We start from the raw sequence: 27,865 nt of genomic DNA, 5'->3' as shown, positions 1-27,865 counted from the left end.
TGTTCGCACTAAGACGTATGACTTGTCTGTTTGCGTTGTTCGCACTAAAACGTATGACTTGTCTGTTTGCGTTGTTCGCACTAAGACGCATGACTTGTCTGTTTGCGCTGTTCGCACTAAGACGTATGACTTGTCTGTTTGCGTTGTTCGCACTAAGGCGTATGACTTGTCTGTTTGCGCTGTTCGCACTAAGACGTATGACTTGTCTGTTTGCGTTATTTGCACTAAGACGTATGACTTGTCTGTTTGCGCTGTTCGCACTAAGACGTATATGACTTGTCTGTTTGCGTTGTTCGCACTAAGACGTATGACTTGTCTGTTTGCGTTGTTCGCACTAAGACGTATGACTTGTCTGTTTGCGCTGTTCGCACTAAGACGTATGACTTGTATGTGTGCGTTGTTCGCACTAAGACGTATGACTTGTCTGTTTGCGCTGTTCGCACTAAGACGTATGACTTGTCTGTTTGCGCTGTTCGCACTAAGACGTATGACTTGTCTGTTTGCGCTGTTCGCACTAAGACGTATGACTTGTCTGTTTGCGCTGTTCGCACTAAGACGTATGACTTGTCTGTTTGCGCTGTTCGCACTAAGACGTATGACTTGTATGTTTGCGCTGTTCGCACTAAGACGTATGACTTGTCTATTTGCGCTGTTCGCAATAAGACGAATGACTTGTCTGTTTGCGCTCATCGCACTAAGAAGTATGACTTGTCTGTTTGCGCTGTTCGCACTAAGACGTATGACTTGTCTGTTTGATGTACGCGTATGACTATTCTGTTTGCGTTGTTCGCACTAAGACGTATGACTTGTCTGTTTGCGCTGTTCGCACTAAGACGTATGACTTGTATTTTTGATGTACGCGTATGTATGATGTGTCTGTTTGCGCTGTTCCCACTTAGACACATGACTTGTCTGTTTGCTCTGTTTGCACTGTACGTACCACAAACATCCTTTGCAGATTCAGCGGTCCTGCCTGTGGTGCCTCCAGTGCAGTTGCCACAGCTATCAACGGTCGCGGCTCCGTGGCACGTGCCGCTACAATCCTTACTACTATTACTGTACTTCCCTGTCAAGCCCTGTACCGGAGGTAATGTAGATAGGGCAGAGTGATCAGGGGCGTGTCTAGAGAAAAGCGCAGGGTGGGGTCCAGAGTAGTGAGACACTGACCACGGATCAGTGAAGTTCAAACCCACTTATTTCAAACCCAATTATTTTCTATGATGGCGATGATGGAAACGGTAGGATGGACAGATAAAGCGACGAACCGATGTACCGAGCACACAGACGCACCAGCGAGTTGACAGAGGGATATGTATGGAGATACGAACGTAAAAGAAGGGCTGACAGACAGATGAACAGACAAACGGGCAAACGAAAGGATAGATGGATAGAGAGATGCAGTGATAGGTGAGGAGAATGACAGGGGGAGGATCGAAACGGCCAGGCTGACGGATCGATAGACAAATGAACGGATGGACAGACGGTGAGATAGATACAAAACAAAATCCAACTATATGCAAAACTCATCCCACCTAGATAAAACGCTTTTTTGTGGGATGTACATGTCTAAGTGAAAAGGAAAAAGATTGAAATTGAATTGAATATATATTGATATATCTGACGAGATTCTAAATCTCAGCCAGATTTTGTTGTTGTACATTTAAATCTATGAATAAAAATGCCGTTTCCAAAGTATAACTAAGTGGACGGACACGTTACAAAAAGCGCTCTGGATCAATGGGTGTCGGACAAACGGATGACGAATGAATGGATGGAGGGATAGATGAGGGTAGGCCAGGTAGACATACTGAGAGGTTTACTTACCCCATAGCAAACACCACATTCATTCTGTTGCGCTGCTCCATTACATGTTCCTAGAGAAAGAAAGAGGACCATGAAGCCTTCCAGGGGAAGAAAAACGATGAGAAATAGATCATTGCTCTTTTTCATGAACTTTAGTCGATGTATGAAAGATAAATATATACATTTACTCGTCTATCAACAATATGACAGTCGCAGGTGGCATTACCCTTGTAATTACCCTTGGATATGATGATAACTCTATTATACCGACCATGGCAGTCGCAGATGGTATTACCTTCCTAACAATGATATGATATTAACTCTACTATATTGACAATGGCAGTCTTAGTTGGTATTACTCCACTACGAAAGAAAGAAGATGATAAATCACACTCACCATGGCAGTCGGGGTTACAAACGGAGCTGGAAATAGCAATGGAAGATGACGAAGGGCTTGGTGAAATTAACGTGGAAGACGCTATGAATAAGATGAACAGTTTAAGGGCGCGCGAAAAGAGGGTGGGGATTTTAGTTCACATCATCTTAAAATTCATAGTGCAAAGGGAGGGGGTAGGGGAAACATCGCTAGCACCCGGAGCTGTTTATCGATATCAAATTAGATTTTATAAGCCTCTCACTTACGGGCACTGTGTGATACAGGAGATGTTGACGCTGAAACAAGAAAAGAGATTGAATTTATACTACGACACTCGAAAATCGCGCGCTCTGATTGGTCAATGATCCATGTGTTATTAGAGGACACGCGCACGCTTAGTGCCGGCAAGCCCCCCCACCGAGTAAACGCCGACAATATTTATTTGTAAGAAAGTGGAAGCCTTACGTCGTCTCCTCGGCGCCATAATACCTGATAAATGCAAATATTGGAGATTCATTACCCGATGGTATGGGCGTGCTAGATGGTGTAGGGGAGGCGCTGCTGGAAACCGAAGTCACAGAGGATGGTGCTGAAAAATAGGTTTATAACTAAGTAATCTTCTCATTATCCGTCGCAAAATATATGTATACAAGGTAAATATTGGTTATAAGCGCTGTTAGATCTAAATACACTTATTTTCTTACATGCACTAGAAGTAGAAGATGACGCCTGGATAGAAGAGGATGCTGGAAGGAAAAGTGCACATGCATTTATTGTGAGAAAAAGTACTCTAGATTTACAAGGCTAAGTTATGGTGATTATATTAGCTGTTATCTACAAATGGAACTGTTAAAAGTAATTAATAGTAATAATATGTCTTCATTCTCTTTTCGCCTGACTTGGCTATTACACTTTGACAATTACATTTTGTTGCACGGGATTTTGAAAACCCATCGATCTACAAAAGGAACTCGATTTCTTACATGCACTAGAAGTAGATGATGTCGCCTGGATCTCTAGGATCGAAGAGGATGCTGCAAGGAAAAGTGCCCATGCAAAATTGTAAGAAAAAGTACTCTTGATCTAGAAAGTAAAGTTACGCTGATTATTCTAACTGTTATCTACAAATGGAAATTATTTCCTTACATGTGCTTAGAGAAGAAGATGTTGTCGCCTGGATCGAAGAGGATGCTAGAAGGAAAAGTGCCCATGCATTATATGTAAGACTCTCAACAATTGTGAGAAAAAGTACTCTTGATTTACAAGCAAAGTAACGGTGATTATTCTAGCTGTTATCTACAAATAAAACTTATTTTCTTACATGCACTAGAAGTAGATGATATCGCCTGGACAGAAGAGGAGGTTGGAAAGAGAACTGCCGATGCAAAATTGTGAGAAAAAGTACTCTTGATTTACAAAGTAAAGTTACTCTGATTATTCTAACTGTTATCTACCAATGGAAATTATTTTCTTACATGTGCTTAGAGAAGAAGATGTTGTCGCCTGGATTGAAGAGGATGCTGGAAGGAAAAGTGCCCATGCATTAATTGTAAGACTCTCAACAATTGTGAGAAAAAGTACTCTTTATTTACAAGAAAAGTAACGGTGATTATTCTAGCTGTTATCTACAAATGGAACTTATTTTCTGACATGCACTAGAAGTAGATGATGTCGCCTGGATCGAAGAGGAGGTTGGAAAGAGAAGTGCCGATGCAAAATTGTGAGAAAAAGTACTCTTGATTTACAAGCAAAGTTACGCTGATTATTCTAGCTGTTATCTACAAATGGAACTTATTTTCTGACATGCACTAGAAGTAGATGGTATCGCCTGGACCGAAGAGGATGTTGGAAAGAGAAGTGCCGATGCAAAAGTGTGAGAAAGAGTACTCTTGATTTACAAAGTAAAGTTACTCTGATTATTCTAACTGTTATCTACCAATGGAAATTATTTTCTTACATGTGCTTAGAGAAGAAGATGTTGTCGCCTGGATCGAAGAGGATGCTAGAAGGAAAAGTGCCCATGCATTATATGTAAGACTCTCAACAATTGTGAGAAAAAGTACTCTTGATTTACAAAGTAAAGTTACGGTGATTATTCTAGCTGTTATCTACAAATGGAACTTATTTTCTTACATGCACTAGAAGTAGATGGTATCGCCTGGATCGAAGAGGAGGTTGGAAAGAGAAGTGCCGATGCAAAATTGTGAGAAAAAGTACTCTTGATTTACAAAGTAAAGTTACTCTGATTATTCTAACTGTTATCTACCAATGGAAATTATTTTCTTACATGTGCTTAGAGAAGAAGATGTTGTCGCCTGGATTGAAGAGGATGCTGGAAGGAAAAGTGCCCATGCATTAATTGTAAGACTCTCAACAATTGTGAGAAAAAGTACTCTTGATTTACAAGAAAAGTTACGCTGATGATTCTAGCTGTTATCTGTAAATGGAACTTATTTTCTTACAAGCACTAGAAGTAGATGGTATCGCCTGGACCGAAGAGGAAGTTGGAAAGAGAAGTGCCGATGCAAAATTGTGAGAAAAAGTATTCTTGATTTACAAAGTGAAGTTACTCTGATTTTTCTAACTGTTATCTACCAATGGAAATTATTTTCTTACATGTGCTTAGAGAAGAAGATGTCGCCTGGATCGAAGAGGATGCTAGAAGGAAAAGTGCCCATGCATTATATGTAAGACTCTCAACAATTGTGAGAAAAAGTACTCTTGATTTACAAGCAAAGTTACGCTGATTATTCTAGCTGTTATCTACAAATGGAACTTATTTTCTGACATGCACTAGAAGTAGATGGTATCGCCTGGACCGAAGAGGATGTTGGAAAGAGAAGTGCCCATGCAAAATTGTGAGAAAAAGTACTCTTGATTTACAAATAAAGTTACGCTGATTATTCTAGCTGTTATCTACAAATGGAACTTATTTTCTGACATGCACTAGAAGTAGATGGTATCGCCTGGATCGAAGAGGAGGTTGGAAAGAGAAGTGCCGATGCAAAATTGTGAGAAAAAGTACTCTTGATTTACAAAGTAAAGTTACTCTGATTATTCTAACTGTTATCTACCAATGGAAATTATTTTCTTACATGTGCTTAGAGAAGAAGATGTTGTCGCCTGGATTGAAGAGGATGCTGGAAGGAAAAGTGCCCATGCATTAATTGTAAGACTCTCAACAATTGTGAGAAAAAGTACTCTTGATTTACAAGCAAAGTTACTCTGATTATTCTAACTGTTATCTACCAATGGAAATTATTTTCTTACATGTGCTTAGAGAAGAAGATGTTGTCGCCTGGATCAAAGAGGATGCTAGAAGGAAAAGTGCCCATGCATTAATTGTGAGAAAAAGTACTCTTGATTTACATGGCAATGTTACGGTGATTATTCTAGCTGTTATCTACAAATGGAACTTATTTTCTGACATGCACTAGAAGTAGATGATATCGCCTGGATCGAAGAGGATGTTGGAAAGAGAAGTGCCCATGCAAAATTGTGAGAAAAAGTACTCTTGATTTACTAAGTAAAGTTACGCTGATTATTCTAACTGTTATCTACCAATGGAAATTATTTTCTTACATGTGCTTAGAGAAGAAGATGTTGTCGCCTGGATCGAAGAGGATGCTAGAAGGAAAAGTGCCCATGCATTATATGTAAGACTCTCAACAATTGTGAGAAAAAGTACTCTTGATTTACAAAGTAAAGTTAAGGTGATTATTCTAGCTGTTATCTACAAATGGAACTTATTTTCTGACATGCACTAGAAGTAGATGATATCGCCTGGATCGAAGAGGATGTTGGAAAGAGAAGTGCCCATGCAAAATTGTGAGAAAAAGTACTCTTGATTTACTAAGTAAAGTTACGCTGATTATTCTAACTGTTATCTACCAATGGAAATTATTTTCTTACATGTGCTTAGAGAAGAAGATGTTGTCGCCTGGATCGAAGAGGATGCTAGAAGGAAAAGTGCCCATGCATTATATGTAAGACTCTCAACAATTGTGAGAAAAAGTACTCTTGATTTACAAGCAAAGTTACGCTGATTATTCTAGCTGTTATCTACAAATGGAACTTATTTTCTGACATGCACTAGAAGTAGATGGTATCGCCTGGACCGAAGAGGATGTTGGAAAGAGAAGTGCCGATGCAAAATTGTGAGAAAAAGTACTCTTGATTTACAAAGTGAAGTTACTCTGATTTTTCTAAATGTTATCTACCAATGGAAATTATTTTCTTACATGCACTAGAAGTAGATGATATCGCCTGGACCGAAGAGGAGGTTGGAAAGAGAAGTGCCGATTCAAAATTGTGAGAAAAAGTACTCTTGATTTACAAAGTGAAGTTACTCTGATTTTTCTAACTGTTATCTACCAATGGAAATTATTTTCTTACATGTGCTTAGAGAAGAAGATGTCGCCTGGATCGAAGAGGATGCTAGAAGGAAACGTGCCCATGCATTATATGTAAGACTCTCAACAATTGTGAGAAAAAGTACTCTTGATTTACAAGCAAAGTAACGGTGATTATTCTAGCTGTTATCTACAAATGGAACTTATTTTCTGACATGCACTAGAAGTAGATGGTATCGCCTGGATCGAAGAGGATGTTGGAAAGAGAAGTGCCGATGCAAAATTGTGAGAAAAAGTACTCTTGATTTACAAAGTAAAGTTACGCTGATTATTCTAACTGTTATCTACCAATGGAAATTATTTTCTTACATGTGCTTAGAGAAGAAGATGTTGTCGCCTGGATCGAAGAGGATGCTAGAAGGAAAAGTGCCCATGCATTAATTGTAAGACTCTCAACAATTGTGAGAAAAAGTATTCTTGATTTACAAGCAAAGTAACGGTGATTATTCTAGCTGTTATCTACAAATGGAACTTATTTTCTGACATGCACTAGAAGTAGGTGGTATCGCCTGGACCGAAGAGGATGTTGGAAAGAGAAGTGCCGATGCAAAAGTGTGAGAAAAAGTACTCTTGATTTACAAAGTAAAGTTACGCTGATTATTCTAGCTGTTATCTACCAATGGAAATTATTTTCTTACATGTGCTTAGAGAAGAAGATGTTGTCGCCTGGATCGAAGAGGATGCTAGAAGGAAAAGTGCCCATGCATTTATTGTGAGAAAAAGTACTCTTGATTTACAAAGTAAAGTTACGCTGATTATTCTTAAACTGTTAGAGTAGATTTCAAAACCCGTGAAATACTATTTACTTTAAATAGTAATAATAAACTGGTAATGTCTTTTTTTTCTTTTCGTCTGGCTTGGCTATTTCACTTTAACAATTACATTTTGTTACACGGGATTTTGAAACCACTCGATCTACAAATGGAACTTATTTTCTTACATGCACTTGAAGTAGATGATGTCGCCTGGATCTCTAGGATCGAAGAGGATGCTGGAAGGAAAAGTGCCGAAGCAAAATTGTCAGAAAAAGTACTCTTGATTTACAAGTTAAGTTACGCTGATTATTCTAGCTGTTATCTACAAATGGAAATTATTTTCTGGCATGCACTAGAAGTAGATGGTATCGCCTGGACCGAAGAGGAGGTTGGAAAGAGAAGTGCCGATGCAAAATTGTGAGAAAAAGTACTCTTGATTTACAAAGTAAAGTTACGCTGATTATTCTAGCTGTTATCTACCAATGGAAATTATTTTCTTACATGTGCTTAGAGAAGAAGATGTTGTCGCCTGGATCGAAGAGGATGCTAGAAGGAAAAGTGCCCATGCATTAATTGTAAGACTCTCAACAATTGTGAGAAAAAGTACTCTTGATTTAAAAGCAAAGTAACGGTGATTATTCTAGCTGTTATCTACAAATGGAACTTATTTTATTACATGCACTAGAAGTAGATGGTATCGCCTGGATCGAAGAGGATGTTGGAAAGAGAAGTGCCGATGCAAAATTGTGAGAAAAAGTACTCTTGATTTACAAAGTAAAGTTACTCTGATTATTCTAACTGTTATCTACCAATGGAAATTATTTTCTTACATGTGCTTAGAGAAGAAGATGTTGTCGCCTGGATCGAAGAGAATGCTAGAAGGAAAAGTGCCCATGCATTAATTGTAAGACTCTCAACAATTGTGAGAAAAAGTACTCTTGATTTACAAGCAAAGTAACGGTGATTATTCTAGCTGTTATCTACAAATAAAACTTATTTTCTTACATGCACTAGAAGTAGATGGTATCGCCTGGATCAAAGAGGATGCTAGAAGGAAAAGTGCCCATGCATTAATTGTAAGACTCTCAACAATTGTGAGAAAAAGTACTCTTGATTTACAAGCAAAGTAACGGTGATTATTCTAGCTGTTATCTACAAATAAAACTTATTTTCTTACATGCACTAGAAGTAGATGGTATCGCCTGGAACGAAGAGGATGTTGGAAGGAGAAGTGACGATGTAAAATTGTGAGAAAAAGTACTCTTGATTTACAAAGTAAAGTTACGCTGATTATTCTAGCTGTTATCTACAAATGGAACTTATTTTCTTACATGCACTAGAAGTAGATGGTATCGCCTGGACCGAAGAGGAGGTTGGAAAGAGAAGTGCCGATGCAAAAGTGTGAAAAAAAGTACTCTTGATTTACAAAGAAAAGTTACGCTGATTATTCTAGCTTTTATCTACCAATGGAAATTATTTTCTTACATGTGCTTAGAGAAGAAGATGTTGTCGCCTGGATCGAAGAGGATGCTAGAAGGAAAAGTGCCCATGCATTAATTGTAAGACTCTCAACAATTGTGAGAAAAAGTACTCTTGATTTAAAAGCAAAGTAACGGTGATTATTCTAGCTGTTATCTACAAATGGAACTTATTTTATTACATGCACTAGAAGTAGATGGTATCGCCTGGATCGAAGAGGATGTTGGATAGAGAAGTGCCGATGCAAAATTGTGAGAAAAAGTACTCTTGATTTACAAAGTAAAGTTACTCTGATTATTCTAACTGTTATCTACCAATGGAAATTATTTTCTTACATGTGCTTAGAGAAGAAGATGTTGTCGCCTGGATCGAAGAGGATGCTAGAAGGAAAAGTGCCCATGCATTAATTGTAAGACTCTCAACAATTGTGAGAAAAAGTACTCTTGATTTACAAGCAAAGTAACGGTGATTATTCTAGCTGTTATCTACAAATAAAACTTATTTTCTTACATGCACTAGAAGTAGATGGTATCGCCTGGATCAAAGAGGATGCTAGAAGGAAAAGTGCCCATGCATTAATTGTAAGACTCTCAACAATTGTGAGAAAAAGTACTCTTGATTTACAAGCAAAGTAACGGTGATTATTCTAGCTGTTATCTACAAATAAAACTTATTTTCTTACATGCACTAGAAGTAGATGGTATCGCCTGGAACGAAGAGGATGTTGGAAGGAGAAGTGACGATGTAAAATTGTGAGAAAAAGTACTCTTGATTTACAAAGTAAAGTTACGCTGATTATTCTAGCTGTTATCTACAAATGGAACTTATTTTCTTACATGCACTAGAAGTAGATGGTATCGCCTGGACCGAAGAGGAGGTTGGAAAGAGAAGTGCCGATGCAAAAGTGTGAGAAAAAGTACTCTTGATTTACAAAGAAAAGTTACTCTGATTGTTCTAACTGTTATCTACCAATGGAAATTATTTTCTTACATGTGCTTAGAGAAGAAGATGTTGTCGCCTGGATCGAAGAGGATGCTAGAAGGAAAAGTGCCCATGCATTAATTGTAAGACTCTCAACAATTGTGAGAAAAAGTATTCTTGATTTACAAGCAAAGTAACGGTGATTTTTCTAGCTGTTATCTATAAATGGAACTTATTTTCTTACATGCACTAGAAGTAGATGGTATCGCCTGGATCGAAGAGGATGTTGGAAAGAGAAGTGCCGATGCAAAAGTGTGAGAAAAAGTACTCTTGATTTACAAAGTAAAGTTACTCTGATTATTCTAACTGTTATCTACCAATGGAAATTATTTTCTTACATGTGCTTAGAGAAGAAGATGTTGTCGCCTGGATCGAAGAGGATGCTAGAAGGAAAAGTGCCCATGCATTATATGTAAGACTCTCAACAATTGTGAGAAAAAGTACTCTTGATTTACAAAGTAAAGTTAAGGTGATTATTCTAGCTGTTATCTACAAATGGAACTTATTTTCTGACATGCACTAGAAGTAGATGATATCGCCTGGATCGAAGAGGATGTTGGAAAGAGAAGTGCCCATGCAAAATTGTGAGAAAAAGTACTCTTGATTTACTAAGTAAAGTTACGCTGATTATTCTAACTGTTATCTACCAATGGAAATTATTTTCTTACATGTGCTTAGAGAAGAAGATGTTGTCGCCTGGATCGAAGAGGATGCTAGAAGGAAAAGTGCCCATGCATTATATGTAAGACTCTCAACAATTGTGAGAAAAAGTACTCTTGATTTACAAGCAAAGTTACGCTGATTATTCTAGCTGTTATCTACAAATGGAACTTATTTTCTGACATGCACTAGAAGTAGATGGTATCGCCTGGACCGAAGAGGATGTTGGAAAGAGAAGTGCCGATGCAAAATTGTGAGAAAAAGTACTCTTGATTTACAAAGTGAAGTTACTCTGATTTTTCTAAATGTTATCTACCAATGGAAATTATTTTCTTACATGCACTAGAAGTAGATGATATCGCCTGGACCGAAGAGGAGGTTGGAAAGAGAAGTGCCGATTCAAAATTGTGAGAAAAAGTACTCTTGATTTACAAAGTGAAGTTACTCTGATTTTTCTAACTGTTATCTACCAATGGAAATTATTTTCTTACATGTGCTTAGAGAAGAAGATGTCGCCTGGATCGAAGAGGATGCTAGAAGGAAACGTGCCCATGCATTATATGTAAGACTCTCAACAATTGTGAGAAAAAGTACTCTTGATTTACAAGCAAAGTAACGGTGATTATTCTAGCTGTTATCTACAAATGGAACTTATTTTCTGACATGCACTAGAAGTAGATGGTATCGCCTGGATCGAAGAGGATGTTGGAAAGAGAAGTGCCGATGCAAAATTGTGAGAAAAAGTACTCTTGATTTACAAAGTAAAGTTACGCTGATTATTCTAACTGTTATCTACCAATGGAAATTATTTTCTTACATGTGCTTAGAGAAGAAGATGTTGTCGCCTGGATCGAAGAGGATGCTAGAAGGAAAAGTGCCCATGCATTAATTGTAAGACTCTCAACAATTGTGAGAAAAAGTATTCTTGATTTACAAGCAAAGTAACGGTGATTATTCTAGCTGTTATCTACAAATGGAACTTATTTTCTGACATGCACTAGAAGTAGGTGGTATCGCCTGGACCGAAGAGGATGTTGGAAAGAGAAGTGCCGATGCAAAAGTGTGAGAAAAAGTACTCTTGATTTACAAAGTAAAGTTACGCTGATTATTCTAGCTGTTATCTACCAATGGAAATTATTTTCTTACATGTGCTTAGAGAAGAAGATGTTGTCGCCTGGATCGAAGAGGATGCTAGAAGGAAAAGTGCCCATGCATTTATTGTGAGAAAAAGTACTCTTGATTTACAAAGTAAAGTTACGCTGATTATTCTTAAACTGTTAGAGTAGATTTCAAAACCCGTGAAATACTATTTACTTTAAATAGTAATAATAAACTGGTAATGTCTTTTTTTTCTTTTCGCCTGGCTTGGCTATTTCACTTTAACAATTACATTTTGTTACACGGGATTTTGAAACCACTCGATCTACAAATGGAACTTATTTTCTTACATGCACTTGAAGTAGATGATGTCGCCTGGATCTCTAGGATCGAAGAGGATGCTGGAAGGAAAAGTGCCGAAGCAAAATTGTCAGAAAAAGTACTCTTGATTTACAAGTTAAGTTACGCTGATTATTCTAGCTGTTATCTACAAATGGAAATTATTTTCTGACATGCACTAGAAGTAGATGGTATCGCCTGGACCGAAGAGGAGGTTGGAAAGAGAAGTGCCGATGCAAAATTGTGAGAAAAAGTACTCTTGATTTACAAAGTGAAGTTACTCTGATTTTTCTTACTGTTATCTACCAATGAAAATTATTTTCTTACATGTGCTTAGAGAAGAAGATGTTCTCGCCTGGATCGAAGAGGATGCTAGAAGGAAAAGTGCCCATGCATTAATTGTAAGACTCTCAACAATTGTGAGAAAAAGTACTCTTGATTTACAAGCAAAGTAACGGTGATTATTCTAGCTGTTATCTACAAATGGAACTTATTTTATTACATGCACTAGAAGTAGATGGTATCGCCTGGATCGAAGAGGATGTTGGAAAGAGAAGTGCCGATGCAAAATTGTGAGAAAAAGTACTCTTGATTTACAAAGTAAAGTTACGCTGATTATTCTAGCTGTTATCTACCAATGGAAATTATTTTCTTACATGTGCTTAGAGAAGAAGATGTTGTCGCCTGGATCGAAGAGGATGCTAGAAGGAAAAGTGCCCATGCATTAATTGTAAGACTCTCAACAATTGTGAGAAAAAGTACTCTTGATTTAAAAGCAAAGTAACGGTGATTATTCTAGCTGTTATCTACAAATGGAACTTATTTTATTACATGCACTAGAAGTAGATGGTATCGCCTGGATCGAAGAGGATGTTGGAAAGAGAAGTGCCGATGCAAAATTGTGAGAAAAAGTACTCTTGATTTACAAAGTAAAGTTACTCTGATTATTCTAACTGTTATCTACCAATGGAAATTATTTTCTTACATGTGCTTAGAGAAGAAGATGTTGTCGCCTGGATCGAAGAGAATGCTAGAAGGAAAAGTGCCCATGCATTAATTGTAAGACTCTCAACAATTGTGAGAAAAAGTACTCTTGATTTACAAGCAAAGTAACGGTGATTATTCTAGCTGTTATCTACAAATAAAACTTATTTTCTTACATGCACTAGAAGTAGATGGTATCGCCTGGATCAAAGAGGATGCTAGAAGGAAAAGTGCCCATGCATTAATTGTAAGACTCTCAACAATTGTGAGAAAAAGTACTCTTGATTTACAAGCAAAGTAACGGTGATTATTCTAGCTGTTATCTACAAATAAAACTTATTTTCTTACATGCACTAGAAGTAGATGGTATCGCCTGGAACGAAGAGGATGTTGGAAGGAGAAGTGACGATGTAAAATTGTGAGAAAAAGTACTCTTGATTTACAAAGTAAAGTTACGCTGATTATTCTAGCTGTTATCTACAAATGGAACTTATTTTCTTACATGCACTAGAAGTAGATGGTATCGCCTGGACCGAAGAGGAGGTTGGAAAGAGAAGTGCCGATGCAAAAGTGTGAAAAAAAGTACTCTTGATTTACAAAGAAAAGTTACGCTGATTATTCTAGCTGTTATCTACCAATGGAAATTATTTTCTTACATGTGCTTAGAGAAGAAGATGTTGTCGCCTGGATCGAAGAGGATGCTAGAAGGAAAAGTGCCCATGCATTAATTGTAAGACTCTCAACAATTGTGAGAAAAAGTACTCTTGATTTAAAAGCAAAGTAACGGTGATTATTCTAGCTGTTATCTACAAATGGAACTTATTTTATTACATGCACTAGAAGTAGATGGTATCGCCTGGATCGAAGAGGATGTTGGATAGAGAAGTGCCGATGCAAAATTGTGAGAAAAAGTACTCTTGATTTACAAAGTAAAGTTACTCTGATTATTCTAACTGTTATCTACCAATGGAAATTATTTTCTTACATGTGCTTAGAGAAGAAGATGTTGTCGCCTGGATTGAAGAGGATGCTGGAAGGAAAAGTGCCCATGCATTAATTGTAAGACTCTCAACAATTGTGAGAAAAAGTACTCTTGATTTACAAGCAAAGTTACTCTGATTATTCTAACTGTTATCTACCAATGGAAATTATTTTCTTACATGTGCTTAGAGAAGAAGATGTTGTCGCCTGGATCAAAGAGGATGCTAGAAGGAAAAGTGCCCATGCATTAATTGTAAGACTCTCAACAATTGTGAGAAAAAGTACTCTTGATTTACAGGTTAAGTTACGGTGATTTTTCTAGCTGTTATCTACAAATGGAACTTATTTTATTACATGCTTTAGAAGTAGATGATATCGCCTGGACCGAAGAGGATGTTGGAAAGAGAAGTGCCGATGCAAAAGTGTGAGAAAAAGTACTCTTGATTTACAAAGTAAAGTTACTCTGATTATTCTAACTGTTATCTACCAATGGAAATTATTTTCTTACATGTGCTTAGAGAAGAAGATGTTGTCGCCTGGATCGAAGAGGATGCTAGAAGGAAAAGTGCCCATGCATTAATTGTAAGACTCTCAACAATTGTGAGAAAAAGTACTCTTGATTTACAGGTTAAGTTACGGTGATTTTTCTAGCTGTTATCTACAAATGGAACTTATTTTATTACATGCTTTAGAAGTAGATGATATCGCCTGGACCGAAGAGGATGTTGGAAAGAGAAGTGCCGATGCAAAAGTGTGAGAAAAAGTACTCTTGATTTACAAAGTAAAGTTACTCTGATTATTCTAACTGTTATCTACCAATGGAAATTATTTTCTTACATGTGCTTAGAGAAGAAGATGTTGTCGCCTGGATCGAAGAGGATGCTAGAAGGAAAAGTGCCCATGCATTAATTGTAAGACTCTCAACAATTGTGAGAAAAAGTACTCTTGATTTACAGGTTAAGTTACGGTGATTTTTCTAGCTGTTATCTACAAATGGAACTTATTTTATTACATGCTTTAGAAGTAGATGATATCGCCTGGACCGAAGAGGATGTTGGAAAGAGAAGTGCCGATGCAAAAGTGTGAGAAAAAGTACTCTTGATTTACAAAGTAAAGTTACTCTGATTATTCTAACTGTTATCTACCAATGGAAATTATTTTCTTACATGTGCTTAGAGAAGAAGATGTTGTCGCCTGGATCGAAGAGGATGCTAGAAGGAAAAGTGCCCATGCATTAATTGTAAGACTCTCAACAATTGTGAGAAAAAGTACTCTTGATTTACAGGTTAAGTTACGGTGATTTTTCTAGCTGTTATCTACAAATGGAACTTATTTTATTACATGCTTTAGAAGTAGATGATATCGCCTGGACCGAAGAGGATGTTGGAAAGAGAAGTGCCGATGCAAAAGTGTGAGAAAAAGTACTCTTGATTTACAAAGTAAAGTTACTCTGATTATTCTAACTGTTATCTACCAATGGAAATTATTTTCTTACATGTGCTTAGAGAAGAAGATGTTGTCGCCTGGATCGAAGAGGATGCTAGAAGGAAAAGTGCCCATGCATTTATTGTGAGAAAAAGTACTCTTGATTTACAAAGTAAAGTTACGCTGATTATTCTTAAACTGTTAGAGTAGATTTCAAAACCCGTGAAATACTATTTACTTTAAATAGTAATAATAAACTGGTAATGTCTTTTTTTTCTTTTCGCCTGGCTTAGCTATTACACTTTAACAATTACATTTTGTTACACGGGATTTTGAAAACCACTCGATCTACGAATGGAACTTATTTTCTTACATGCACTTGAAGTAGATGATGTCGCCTGGATCTCTAGGATCGAAGAGGATGCTGGAAGGAAAAGTGCCCATGCACAATTGTGAGAAAAAGTACTCTTGATTTACAAGCAAAGTTACTGTGATGATTCTAGCTGTTATCTACAAATGGAACTTATTTTCTGACATGCACTAGAAGTAGATGGTATCGCCTGGATCGAAGAGGATGTCGGAAGGAGAAGTGCCGATGCAAAATTGTGAGAAAAAGTACCCTTGATTTAGAAAGTAAAGTTACGCTGATTATTCTAACTGTTATCTACCAAAGGAAATTATTTTCTTACATGTGCTTAGAGAAGAAGATGTTGTCGCCTGGATCGAAGAGGATGCTGAAAGGAAAAGTGCCCATGCATTAATTGTGAGTAAAAGTACACTTGATTTACATGGTAATGTTACGGTGATTTTTCTAGCTTTTATCTGTAAATGGGACTTATTTTCTTACATGCACTCGAAGTAGATGATGTTGCCTGGATCGAAGAGGATACTGGAAGGAAATGTGCCCATGCACAATTGTGAGAAAAAAAAGTCCTTTGATTTACAAGGCAAAGTTACTGTGATTATTCTAGATGTTATTCGTGCCAGTCATAAGGCAGTTAAGCCCTATATTTCAACAATCCCTTTAAAACGCAATACAAAATATTTCTTACATGCGCTTGGAGAAGAATATGATGACTCCTGAATCGAAGAGGATGCTAAAATAAAAAGTTTCAAATTGTAAGAAAATATGTTCTAATTGACGAGGCTATGTTATCGTAAGGATTACTATTTCCAAATGCAATTTTTTTCTTACATGCGCTGGGAGAAGTAGATGATGACTCCTGTATTGAAGAAGATGCTGAAATAAAAAGTGCCAAATTAAGAAAAATATGCTCTAATTGACTAGGCTATGTTAGCATAAGGATCATTTTTTTTTTTACAAATGCAAGAATTATTTTCTTATATGTGCTTAGAAAAGTAGATGATGACGCCTGGATCGAAGAGTATACTGGAAGGAAAATTGCCCGTACAAAATTGTGAGAAAAGTACTCTTGATTTACAAGCAAAGTTACGGTGATTATTCTTAAACAGTTAGAGTAGATTTCAAAACCCGTGAAATACTATTTAGTTTAAATAGTAATAATTCACTGGTAATGTCTTTTTTTTCTTTTCGCCTGGCTTGGCTATTTCACTTTAACAATTACATTTTGTTACACGGGATTTTGAAAACCACTCGATCTACGAATGGAACTTATTTTCTTACATGCACTAGAAGTAGATGGTGTCGCCTGGATCCCTAGGATCGAAGAGGATGCTGGAAGGAAAAGTGCCGAAGCAAAATTGTGAGTAAAAGTACTCTTGATTTACAAGCAAAGTTACGGTGATTATTCTAGCTGGTATCTACCAATGGAAATTATTTTCTTACATGTGCTTAGAGAAGAAGATGTTGTCGCCTGGATCAAAGAGGATGCTGGAAGGAAAAGTTCCCATGCATTAATTGTGAAAAAAAGTACTTTTGATTTACATGGTAATGTTACGGTGATTTTTCTAGCTGTTATCTACAAATGGAACTTATTTTCTTACATGCACTAGAAGTAGATGGTGTCGCCTGGATCGAAGAGGATACTGGAAGGAAACGTGCCCATGCACAATTGTGAGAAAAAAAGTCCTTTGATTTACAAGGCAAAGTTACTGTGATTATTCTAGCTGTTATTCGTGCCAGTCATAATGCAGTTAAGCCCTATATTTCAACAATCCCTTTAAAACGCAATACAAAATATTTCTTACATGCGCTTGGAGAAGAATATGATGACTCCTGAATCGAAGAGGATGCTAAAATAAAAAGTTTCAAATTGTAAGAAAATATGCTCTAATTGACGAGGCTATGTTATCGTAAGGATTACTTTTTCCAAATGCAATTTTTTTTTTCTTACATGCGCTGGGAGAAGTAGATGATGACTCCTGTATCCTGTATGCTGAAATAAAAAGTGCCAAATTAAGAAAAATATGCTCTAATTGACTAGGCTATGTTAGCATAAGGATCATTTTTTTTTTACAAATGCAAGAATTATTTTCTTATATGTGCTTAGAAAAGTAGATGATGACGCCTGGATCGAAGAGTATACTGGAAGGAAAATTGCCCGTACAAAATTGTGAGAAAAGTACTCTTAAATAGAAGGCAAAGTTACAGTGATTATTCTTAAACTGTTAGAGTAGATTTCAAAAACCCGTGAAATACTATTCAGTTTTAATAGTAATAATAAACTGGTAATGTCTTTTTTTTCTTTTCGCCTGGCTTGGCTATTTCACTTTAACAATTACATTTTGTTACATGGGATTTTGAAACCACTCGATCTACAAATAGAACTTATTTTCTTACATGCACTAGAAGTAGATGATGTCGCCTGGATCTCTAGGATCGAAGAGGATACTGCAAGGAAAAGTGCCGAAGCAAAATTGTGAGAAAAAGTACTCTTGATTTACAAGCAAAGTAACGGTGATTATTCTAGCTGTTATCTACAAATCGAAATTATTTTCTTACATGCACTAGAAGTAGATGATATCGCCTGGACCGAAGAGGAGGTTGGAAAGAGAAGTGCCGATGCAAAATTGTGAGAAAAAAGTCCCTTGATTTATAAGACAAAGTTACTGTGATTATTCTAGCTGTTATCCGTGCCAGCTCATAAGGCAGTTAAGCCCTATATTTCAACAATCCCTATAAAACGCAATACAAAATATTTCTTACATGCGTTTGGAGAAGAATGTGATGACTTCTGGATCGAAGAGGATGCTTATTAAAAAGTGCCAAATTGAGAAAAAAAATATGCTCTAATTGACTAGGCTATGTTAGCATAAGAATTATTTTTTTTTTTACAAATGCAAGAATGTTTTTCTTACATGCGCTTGGAGAAGTAGATGATGACTCCTGTATCACAGAGGATGCTGAAATAAAAAGTGCCAAATTAAGAAAAATATGCTCTAATTGACTAGGCTATGTTAGCATAAGAATTATTTTTTTTTTTTTACAAATGCAAGATTTTTTTTTTCTTACATGCGCTGGGAGAAGTAGATGATGACTCCTGTATCATAGAGGATGCTGAAATAAAAAGTGCCAAATTAAGAAAAAATATGCTCTAATTGACTAGGCTATGTAAGCATAAGAATTTTTTTTTACAAATGCAAGAATTTTTTTTTTTACATGCGCTTGGAGAAGTAGATGATGACTCCTGTATCGAAGAGGATGCTGAAAATAAAAAAGGTTCCATATTAAAAAAAAATATGCTCTAATTGACTAGGCGATGTTAGCATAAGGATATTTTTTTACAAATGCAATATTTTTTTCCTAAAAGCGCTTGGAAGTAGATTATGGCTATTAATAACATTAATAATAATAATAATAATAATAATAATAATAATAATAATAATAATAATAATAATAATAATAATAATAATAATAATAATAATAATAATGATAATGATAATGATAATGATAATGATAATGATGATGATGATGATGATGATGATGATGATGATGATGATGATGATGATGATGATGATGATGATGATGATGATGATGATGATGATGATGATGATGATTTTGATGATGATGATGATGATGATGATAATAATCGTTTATTGACCACTTGGCAGTATACACTGAATTACAGTGGTGGTCAGAAACACTCTTACAGTATTGACAATATAGCATAATAGATGACGCCTGGGTCCGGAAGGATGCTAGGATCAAAAGTGTCAATACAAAGTTGCGAGAAAAAGTTTTCAATTAAGTAGGTCATTTTTTTTTTCTTTCACTAAATGGTGATGCCTGAATAGAAGAGGATGCCGCAATAAAACGAGTGCATGCGAAATTGTGTGAAAATATTTCCTTTATTGAATAGGTTAGGTGATTTTTGTTTCTTCTTACGCAAGTTCGAGATGCTTAAGGTGGCATAAAAAAGGTTTTTGGTAAGTGCCACTTACTATATATCTTTATGTCATTCCAAAAATAGATATTATTGGAATAAAAAGGAAAGGGAGTAGCAATAGATGATAGTCGAGGAGAAGGCTGAAATGACGATCTCCCTCGTGCTCAGTTTAGAAGGTTGAAGCTTCCAAGTACTATTTGCGTGAGCCATTCTCTCGCATGTGTACGAGGCAGTATGAAAATAGCGTGCACTTAGAATTAAAGTGACAGGAGCTCTATTTAATTACAATGAATAATGTCACCCGCCTGATCGTACGTGTGCAATAAAAATGGATTCATTCATTCATTTATGCATTCATTCAGTTTTTTTATTCATTCATTCATTCAATTATTTATTAATTAATCCATCCATCCATCCATCTATCCATTTATTTATTTATTTATTTATTTATTTATTTATTTATTTATTTATTTATTTATTTATTTATTTATTTATTTGTTTGTTTGTTTGTTTGTTTGTTTGTTTGTTTGTTTGTTTGTTTGTTTGTTTGTTTGTTTGTTTGTTTGTTTGTTTGTTTGTTTGTTTATTTATTTATTTATTTATTCAAGTATTTAATATTTTTATGTGTATTTTATTTTTTACTGAAGATATGCACGCAAATATAATAAAAGTTTTTTTTATGGATTTAGTTAACACATTTTTAATATATCAGATTTTTCTGTTGTCTAGAGAAAATGCTAAAATGAAAAAAAAAATGCTCATGCAAAATTGTGAGAGTAGTCATTAAAGTAAGATGATAATGGTTCCTGTTTTTTTTTTTAATTTATTTAGAAAGGATACAGAGTCACATACACTTCTGTTACATGTCGACACTACCGGGGGTATCAGAGCCTCCAGACGTCTCTCATCCAGTGACGCTTAAACAAAGGGATTCGTCGCGTTTGGCTGAGCGTCACTGCATGAAGTCTGTGCATTGTCACCCGTTTACTTCCGGTCGATTTCATAATAAATCTTCGGTGATTTTTAACGGAAACGCGAAAAATGTTTCAAAATTGTAGAAGCAGTGTGTCTATTTCTTCGAGGATGTTACTGATAATTTAGAGCGGATATGGCCTGTTAGCGCAGATTCTAATAGATTATTTTGTCTCTTGCCGGATGAGGTTTCCGTCGAATCGCTAGCCTGCTAGCCGGCTCTCATTGTGGCTTATTCGGAAATGTTTTATTTTCGAATATTGGGAACTCTGTGCGCGCGCGAAGGCCGAGGTGCGCTTGACCGCGGCCTTCGCGCGCGCACAGGGTTCCCAATATTCGAAAATAAAACATTACCGAATAAGCCACAATGAGTGCCGGCTAGCAGGCTACTCCCCCTCCCCTTTTCTCGTTTTCTTGCTTGCCACAGGAATCCCTAGCCCTGAAAACAGCGAAAACAATCGAATCTCTGGAAGTAAACTGGTGACAATGACGCACTAAATAAGCCAATAGCGACACCGCTCGAGGATGACTCGATTTACATACAGTCTCGTAAATAATCACCCGGGGGGATTGTAGCCAGCTGTAACCATTATATTATTTGCTCACGAAAACTGATATCGAAATTAAAAGCACGGCCCCAAACACTAGAAGCTAGTAGCTTTACCAGGGCTGCTGAATTAGCTTAAAGGCGTGGTCAAAATATGTTATACAATGAAGTGATATGACTATTGTTGACACGATAAATCTTTATATATGTCTTATTATACGGCTACGATGGTACGCGCGCTCTGATTGGCTCTTGAGCGGGCTGGAATCCTCCGTGGACAGTTTAGGATATTTTGTCGCAGCAGGCGACAAAACGAGTGAGTTAGAGAAAATAAAATCGACCAAAATCCAAACTCAACCAAAAAACTAACGCCGACACAGACGTGACCTAGACTACACAGACCTAGACCTAGGCTACACAGACGTGACCTAGATCAAATGGTTAATCAGTTTGCGAGACAGCACCCTAAGAGAATTAACGTTGATCAGTGCTTGAAAATTGATATTGGTCAAGGATGTGTATAGATGTGTTAGCAATTAAAGGGAACAACTTTGCCTTTGGATTTATTTTTTAAGTTTTTTTAATAATAAGCGCTTATGTAAATAGTTTCATAATAGCGTGAATGTTATGTTATGACAGTTTAGGATATTTTGTCGCAGCAGGCGACAAAACGAGTGAGTTAGAGAAAATAAAATCGACCAAAATCCAAACTCAACCAAAAAACAAACAAACAGGTCTTAAAAGTTGAGAATTGGGCGACGACGAGCACTTTGAGTCGGAGTATTATTATCCTGATTGTAAATTAACATTTTGACAAGAAGTAAAATAATAAGTAGTTAATATTTCTATTGTATTGAGAGTGTTTGTATTGATATAGCCCATTTTTTAGTGGCTTTTAAAGGGGTGGTTTATGGTTTCGGTGGCTTTATCTAATATTATATGGTGGTATTAACTATTCGAATATTTTGCTTATTGCTTTTACGAAGAGGATAAGAAGAATATAATGACACAGTAGGTGTCCGAGCCAAAATAGCCCAAAATAGCACCATTAAGCTGGTATCATGCTGTTGGGAATTTTGCTAATGTTCCCTCAACAACAATGGGCCTTCTAAGAAAAAAAAAGGAAACTGTACCGATTGTCTGGTAACTTTGTTTTCATCCTTAAAAAATAAGTTTTGTCACACCTTTAACTTGATATTGGAATGTTGGTCAAGCTTTAAAGGCTGCAAACGAATCGTGAGATAAAAAGTAAATATTTTGTTTCTATAGCAACAGCTTTCCAACTTGTGGCAACTTGATTTTCTCACCCGTACCCAGGGGGATGAACTGGAAATACTGCAATGGCATAAAAACGTTTTTAGGTTCTTTCGAGGGTCGTCAGACTTTTATCATAAAACTTTAAACTACTCCTTGATGACAAGAAGCGGTGTAACAAGCATTTAATCAAATGTGTTGGAAAGCTGTGCTGTTTTGGGGCTGTGCATTTACTTGCCGGACGAGGAGAGTTCAGTGTCAACAGCAAAGATGAGAAGCATGCTTTTCAGCTCAATGGATGGGGAACCTTATGATAGCTCTTCAAAAAGAAAAAAAAGACCAAGCACAGCAGTGCAACATCTGAAGGATTCTCATAGTGATATTTTTCCCAATATCTCCATGCTAAGGATATGTTGCATTATATAATCTACAAGCTGCGAATGCCAAAAAAGCGCGAGTGCTCGGCGACGCCTCCACACGTATAATAGATAGTCCTTAGTCATGGGGCGAGAGAGGCTTTCGGCATTGAACCTTATCCACTTATCCACTTACTACAACACACACGCCGACACAGACGTGACCTAGGCTACACAGACGTGACCTAGATCAAATGGTTAATCAGTTTGCGAGACAGAACCCTAAGAGAATTAACGTTGATCAGTGCTTGAAAATTGATATTGGTCAAGGATGTGTATAGATGTGTTAGCAATTAAAGGGAACAACTTTGCCTTTGGATTTATTTTTTAAGTTTTTTTTTTAATAATAAGCGCTTATGTAAATAGTTTCATAATAGCGTGAATGTTATGTTCTATTCATGTAAAGCTTAAGAGGTAAACATTAATTTTTACGTCTGTCAAACCTGCTAAATCACGTTCCTTACAAATTCCACTCTATTGATGACTTGAAAGCTGGAATATACTCATAATACTTTAGCATTTTAACGAAAACTTCAAAGTTTGCTAAGGCTATTCTTTCTCCCTAACCCTGAAAACATTACCGGCTTACACATGCATTCTTATTTTTGTCACATTGCAACCCAAAATGTTTTTTTTTTTTTTTTGTTGAGAAAAGGCCGAAATCAAGTGTGACCTCCTTGCATGTGTTATTCTATTCTACTTCGTTCCCTGCTAGCAGAGGCCTCTGTTCTTTGTATTTCGCTGGGCTGGAGTTCGCGAGGAAAAGATACCTCTGCCATGGGTAGCAAGTTCGTTTGATCTAACCGCGATCGTGGACGGGAGATTCAGAGCGCATGCTCCGTTCATTAATTACTGGCCACTATTTGAGCCTTCAATGACTAGCGCATGCATGAAACGTATATCCGCTGCGGAATAATAAGCCCGCATTCGAAACGGCGTGCCCTGTAGAAATATCACGCGACGAATTATAAAAGAAGCCATTCAACGCCTTATCTTCATTCAGAATTTTCTCTCTTTTGACTAACGAGTCAATCTTCTATTTACAGATTTTGAATATTCTTCTGGAAATAGCTGATCTAAGTTTACCAAAAAGTTTTGTAATATTTTCTTCGAGTCCAACTGTGCGATATTTACATTGAAGAAACTCGCCTGCCCAGAAGTCTTGAAATTAATCCCACAAACAAGACAAAACTCGTCTTTGCTGCGTTTGCTGTTCAATCGTTTTAGTGACGTTTTAGATGATTGAAATTGAACAGTTGTTTTCTTTTTTCGAAGAGGAGAACTAACCGGAGTTTGATTCATGATTTACGACTAAACCCATGCAAAGCATATTAGCATATTGACAGCTTTCGATGGTACGGGTTTTTGCACGTCAGTCGCTTATTAACGCTCACGCATGCGCAACAAAAACAGTCTCGACCCATGGCAACGCCAGCACAGCGAAGTAAAGCGAAAAGAGGCCTCTGCTAGCAGGGAATCTACTTCGCTTTGTGTTTTGCGAATTTATAATTTTAAATATGCTCTTACCGTAGATGTCACGAAAACAACTAAATGATAAACAAAAGCACAAATATCACGCGATAATTTTTAACAAAAAAGTTTTGAAACGCGGAAATCGTAGCATATGTAGCAAATGCGAAAAACTTCCTTTTTAAAATGTGATCCAAACTTAACATACCACAATTTTCAGTTATGTATTCAAAATACATATTATATAGACTTTCTGTAATTACGAAGTAATCCGAAGCTCCCTACTAGAACAGACAAATCTGGTATTCAAATTTGCACCATGAAATTAGGACTGTTTCTTAACAAAATGGGATCTTTTTCTAACTGCATTCCGTCACCAATCACCATTAATAATATTTTGAAACAAAGAAAAAGTATCAAAATTGCTACAATTTGTTATGGCAACCAAAACCGCAGCTAAAATGAATGTCAAAACCTTTTTATTAATCTAAAATAATAGCTCATTATAAGATGGCGGTATATGGAAAATGAAAATCCAAAATTATTTAAAAAACTTTCGTCCCTATTTCTTCTTCTTCTTCTTCTTCTTCTGCTTTTTAAAATATCCAACATTAGCGCTAACATTTAGTAAAAAAAATATAGTGAATGCAAAAAAAAATACTGTAATAAATGGATTTCCCATTCCAAAAAACATAGCGGAATGGTTTCCCAAAAACATTGTGAACTTTTAACTCAAGCATAAGTGTGCAAAAAAGTAAAAGATAACATAAGTAATTTCTTAGTGTTGCGCCTTACTTTCCTGTGACGCTGCTTGAATAATTAGAAAAGCGACAACGACGAGGCTGAAGAGGTTTCGGTCAAGCAGAGACATCTTACAAGAAATGATCCCTCTTTAGGCTTCTTCTCCTGATATTTTCCTGCAAATAATGTGTCGGTGTAATGTTTAGGCTGAACATTAGAGGTCTAAAATAACTCACTAAGTACTTAGTACCGTGAGTATTAAGTACTGTGAGTATCCAGTCAATGTGAACGAGGTAGACCAAATGAACTGAAACTGTTGCGAGAAGTGAGTAGAAACGTTTACAAACCTAGAAGAAAATGGAATACCACCAAATTCCCAAAGGCTCAAGAGAAAAAGGCATACACCCTCTTATAAAGTATAATAATTATTAACTGTACGTACTAGTTTGCTGACTTTGGTTTGATGATTGCCTCGAAAAAAAGTCCTGTCCGTTCTATCTGATCACAAGCCAGGTTTGTGTGGGTATTAATGTTATCAAGACTTATTTTAACAACATTCATTTGTTGATGGCAACGCACCACTAGAAAACATTCCGATTGTAATTTTGATGGTTCGGGGAAAAATTATTGTTATAGTACAAAACGATTTTTGAGCCTCACGGCAGGAGATATAGGCAGGAGATAACACCTGCGCAAAAAAATCGCTTCAATCGTAATGAAAAACATAACCACTCATTTTGCCTTATAAGAACCTTTTTATGAGCACGTTTAGACTGAGATTTCATCAAATTCTAATTCTATAAAAAAATCCCCAGGCAAAGATATCAGCAAAAATATTTGTATTAGAGTGATGCTTTCTGAAAATGCAGAATCAAATTATATTTATACTACAGATACTTGTATTTACCATTTGGACGGTAGGAACAATGTTTGTTAGCCTAAATTCTGTGTATATAAAAAAGAACTCTAAAATTCTCATAGTTCCACATATAAGCTATTTTAAGAGTCCATCATCAAACACCTATTTTTCATTTTTGGTTTAGAGCCAAGCGCCCTAGGTAACACAGACAATACAATTTGTCAAATCAAAACATCCGGTATGTGATCCAGTTCAACAGTTTGGCAAAATCCCTAAATACACGTGACATCACCTAAGCCATATTGTTCAGGGTGGTCAAGAGTATATATTTTCGTGATTCGTGATTGGCCCTAAATTCAATCCGTGATTCGTGATAAGCTTAAAAATAAATCCGTGAATCGTGATCGAGTACTCTATCGTGATCCGTGATTGGGGTATTTTTACTTTCGTGACTCGATAGTGATTTTGCATGTCGTGAAAGGTGACCGTAGACGCCATGAATAATTAAAACACGAAATTCATGTAACGGGAGCGACTGCAAAACAGTGCTTAACTTGACAGGAGCTGTAGAACAATCACTCCGCGTCGACTGTTTTTCTCGTCACTATTCATACATTTATACGTAGAAATAAAAAAAAATGATGTCATTGTGTGTTAGTTTAACTGAGGAGTAGATCAACCGCGGCGTTGATCTATGTATTTTAAATCATAAATTCATGAGCAAAGCAAAAGTTAAAACCGTGATTCGTGGAAGCTTCTTTTTTAAATTCGTGATTCGTGAAAGCCTGGAAAATAACTTCGTGATTCATGATGGGCACCACCTCTTCACCACCCCTGTTTTGTCAAATTTGCTTGGTCTTCCTGGTGCACCGTGATGCTAGCCTTTTTGTGATGTCAGCTGTCGCGTTCTTGGTTTTCCTGGTGCACCGTGATGCTAGCCTTTTTGTGATGTCAGTAGTCGAGTTCTTGGTCTTCCTGGTGCACCGTGAATGCTAGTCTTTTTGTGATGTCAGTTGTCGAGTTCTTGGTTTTCCTGGGGCACCGTGATTCTATTCTTTTTGTGATGTCAGTTGTCGAGTTCTTGGTCTTCCTGTGGCACCGTGATGCTAGTCTTTTTTGTGATCAACTTGCTGTTATCCTTTGACGTCACCAGGCTGTTTGCTCGTTTTGCTTTGATGAGGCACATTGTAAGGAGGAGAATCGTTGGTATGTAGTTGGGAATTAGAAGAATTCTGTGACAATTTCCTTATAGCTCAAGGCGCGGGTCCAGGACAAATTCTGACCTGTTTTCGAAAAAAAAGCGCTGACTCACAGGCTTCCTTCAGTGAAGGATTTCTAAGGACTCACAGGCCTCCTTCAGTGAAGGATTTCTAAGGACTCACATGCTTCTTTGAGTGAAGGATTTCTAAGGACTCACGGGCTTCTTTGAGTGAAGGATTTCTAAGGACTCACGGGCTTCCTTCAGTGAAGGATTTCTAAGGACTCACAGGCTTCCTTCAGTGAAGGATTTCTAAGGACTCACAGGCTTCCTTCAGTGAAGGATTTCTAAGGACTCACGGGCTTCCTTCAGTGAAGGATTTCTAAGGACTCACAGGCTTCCTTCAGTGAAGGATTTCTAAGGACTCACAGGCTTCCTTCAGTGAAGGATTTCTAAGGGCTCACAGGCTTCCCTCAGTGAAGGATTTCTAAGGACTCACAGGCTTCCTTCAGTATAGGATTTCTAAGGACTCACAGGCTTCCCTCAGCAAAGGATCTAGGGGGGGGGGGGGGGTTTAAACCATACCTTCGGGATGCCAGAAAGCCATATGTAACAAATAAATTTCCCCTTCCCCCCTATGTTACTGAGCCAATCCCCTCTTCCCCTTAGCGAAAAGCTAGATCCGCCTCTACCGTCTTCTTAAATACTAACGAAGGGATCAACCGGTGTCGAACCCGTCTCGACACATGCCCTCCCATCCCCCTCCCCCCCCCCCCCCCCCCCACACACTTTCAAATAAGAAAGGAAT

The 27,865-nt window shown here is 37.0% G+C and overlaps 1 protein-coding gene across 27 annotated transcripts in view; it reads right to left on the bottom strand.

Annotated features, from left to right (window-relative positions):
• The window catches only part of LOC116604733 (serine-rich adhesin for platelets), a 39,950-nt gene extending 14,349 nt beyond the window's left edge, over positions 1–25,601 (bottom strand). Inside the window, exons 1-69 of one of the 27 annotated variants that reach the window (XM_048725266.1) lie at positions 25,443–25,601; positions 25,055–25,176; positions 18,874–18,918; positions 18,727–18,771; positions 18,573–18,617; positions 18,055–18,105; positions 17,609–17,650; positions 17,463–17,507; positions 17,259–17,300; positions 17,101–17,145; positions 16,939–16,989; positions 16,489–16,533; positions 16,346–16,390; positions 16,141–16,182; positions 15,983–16,027; positions 15,667–15,717; positions 15,364–15,408; positions 15,035–15,079; positions 14,706–14,750; positions 14,377–14,421; positions 14,048–14,092; positions 13,873–13,917; positions 13,544–13,588; positions 13,064–13,105; positions 12,889–12,933; positions 12,735–12,776; positions 12,560–12,604; positions 12,406–12,447; positions 12,231–12,275; positions 11,915–11,965; positions 11,613–11,657; positions 11,284–11,328; positions 11,130–11,171; positions 10,958–10,999; positions 10,475–10,519; positions 10,145–10,189; positions 9,991–10,032; positions 9,816–9,860; positions 9,336–9,377; positions 9,161–9,205; positions 9,007–9,048; positions 8,832–8,876; positions 8,352–8,393; positions 8,177–8,221; positions 8,023–8,064; positions 7,848–7,892; positions 7,532–7,582; positions 7,230–7,274; positions 6,901–6,945; positions 6,747–6,788; positions 6,575–6,616; positions 6,092–6,136; positions 5,762–5,806; positions 5,450–5,494; positions 5,275–5,319; positions 4,796–4,837; positions 4,467–4,511; positions 4,137–4,181; positions 3,983–4,024; positions 3,655–3,699; positions 3,501–3,554; positions 3,326–3,370; positions 3,163–3,213; positions 2,884–2,925; positions 2,700–2,768; positions 2,446–2,475; positions 2,201–2,281; positions 1,825–1,874; positions 941–1,076 (exon numbers count right to left, since the gene is read on the bottom strand). In XM_048725266.1, coding sequence (XP_048581223.1) covers positions 941–1,076; positions 1,825–1,874; positions 2,201–2,281; positions 2,446–2,475; positions 2,700–2,768; positions 2,884–2,925; positions 3,163–3,213; positions 3,326–3,370; positions 3,501–3,554; positions 3,655–3,699; positions 3,983–4,024; positions 4,137–4,181; positions 4,467–4,511; positions 4,796–4,837; positions 5,275–5,319; positions 5,450–5,494; positions 5,762–5,806; positions 6,092–6,136; positions 6,575–6,616; positions 6,747–6,788; positions 6,901–6,945; positions 7,230–7,274; positions 7,532–7,582; positions 7,848–7,892; positions 8,023–8,064; positions 8,177–8,221; positions 8,352–8,393; positions 8,832–8,876; positions 9,007–9,048; positions 9,161–9,205; positions 9,336–9,377; positions 9,816–9,860; positions 9,991–10,032; positions 10,145–10,189; positions 10,475–10,519; positions 10,958–10,999; positions 11,130–11,171; positions 11,284–11,328; positions 11,613–11,657; positions 11,915–11,965; positions 12,231–12,275; positions 12,406–12,447; positions 12,560–12,604; positions 12,735–12,776; positions 12,889–12,933; positions 13,064–13,105; positions 13,544–13,588; positions 13,873–13,917; positions 14,048–14,092; positions 14,377–14,421; positions 14,706–14,750; positions 15,035–15,079; positions 15,364–15,408; positions 15,667–15,717; positions 15,983–16,027; positions 16,141–16,182; positions 16,346–16,390; positions 16,489–16,533; positions 16,939–16,989; positions 17,101–17,145; positions 17,259–17,300; positions 17,463–17,507; positions 17,609–17,650; positions 18,055–18,105; positions 18,573–18,617; positions 18,727–18,771; positions 18,874–18,918; positions 25,055–25,130 — 3,223 coding nt within the window. In that variant the 5' untranslated portion in view covers positions 25,131–25,176; positions 25,443–25,601. Of the gene's footprint in view, positions 1–940; positions 1,077–1,824; positions 1,875–2,200; positions 2,282–2,445; positions 2,476–2,699; positions 2,769–2,883; positions 2,926–3,162; positions 3,214–3,325; positions 3,371–3,500; positions 3,555–3,654; positions 3,700–3,982; positions 4,025–4,136; positions 4,182–4,466; positions 4,512–4,795; positions 4,838–5,120; positions 5,163–5,274; positions 5,320–5,449; positions 5,495–5,761; positions 5,807–6,091; positions 6,137–6,574; positions 6,617–6,746; positions 6,789–6,900; positions 6,946–7,229; positions 7,275–7,531; positions 7,583–7,847; positions 7,893–8,022; positions 8,065–8,176; positions 8,222–8,351; positions 8,394–8,831; positions 8,877–9,006; positions 9,049–9,160; positions 9,206–9,335; positions 9,378–9,815; positions 9,861–9,990; positions 10,033–10,144; positions 10,190–10,474; positions 10,520–10,957; positions 11,000–11,129; positions 11,172–11,283; positions 11,329–11,612; positions 11,658–11,914; positions 11,966–12,230; positions 12,276–12,405; positions 12,448–12,559; positions 12,605–12,734; positions 12,777–12,888; positions 12,934–13,063; positions 13,106–13,543; positions 13,589–13,872; positions 13,918–14,047; positions 14,093–14,376; positions 14,422–14,705; positions 14,751–15,034; positions 15,080–15,363; positions 15,409–15,666; positions 15,718–15,982; positions 16,028–16,140; positions 16,183–16,345; positions 16,391–16,488; positions 16,534–16,938; positions 16,990–17,100; positions 17,146–17,258; positions 17,301–17,462; positions 17,508–17,608; positions 17,651–18,054; positions 18,106–18,572; positions 18,618–18,726; positions 18,772–18,873; positions 18,919–25,054; positions 25,177–25,442 lie in introns of all 27 variants that reach the window. The other 26 variants (XM_048725267.1, XM_048725268.1, XM_048725271.1 and 23 more) reach the window with 26 other exon arrangements.
• Positions 25,602–27,865: the final 2,264 nt, after the last annotated feature.

This window comes from Nematostella vectensis, chromosome 3 (assembly GCF_932526225.1).
Source record: "Nematostella vectensis chromosome 3, jaNemVect1.1, whole genome shotgun sequence".
NCBI lineage: Eukaryota > Metazoa > Cnidaria > Anthozoa > Actiniaria > Edwardsiidae > Nematostella > Nematostella vectensis.
The sequence above is the reverse complement of the archived record's forward strand: the minus strand, read 5'-3'. Positions and strand labels throughout refer to the sequence as shown.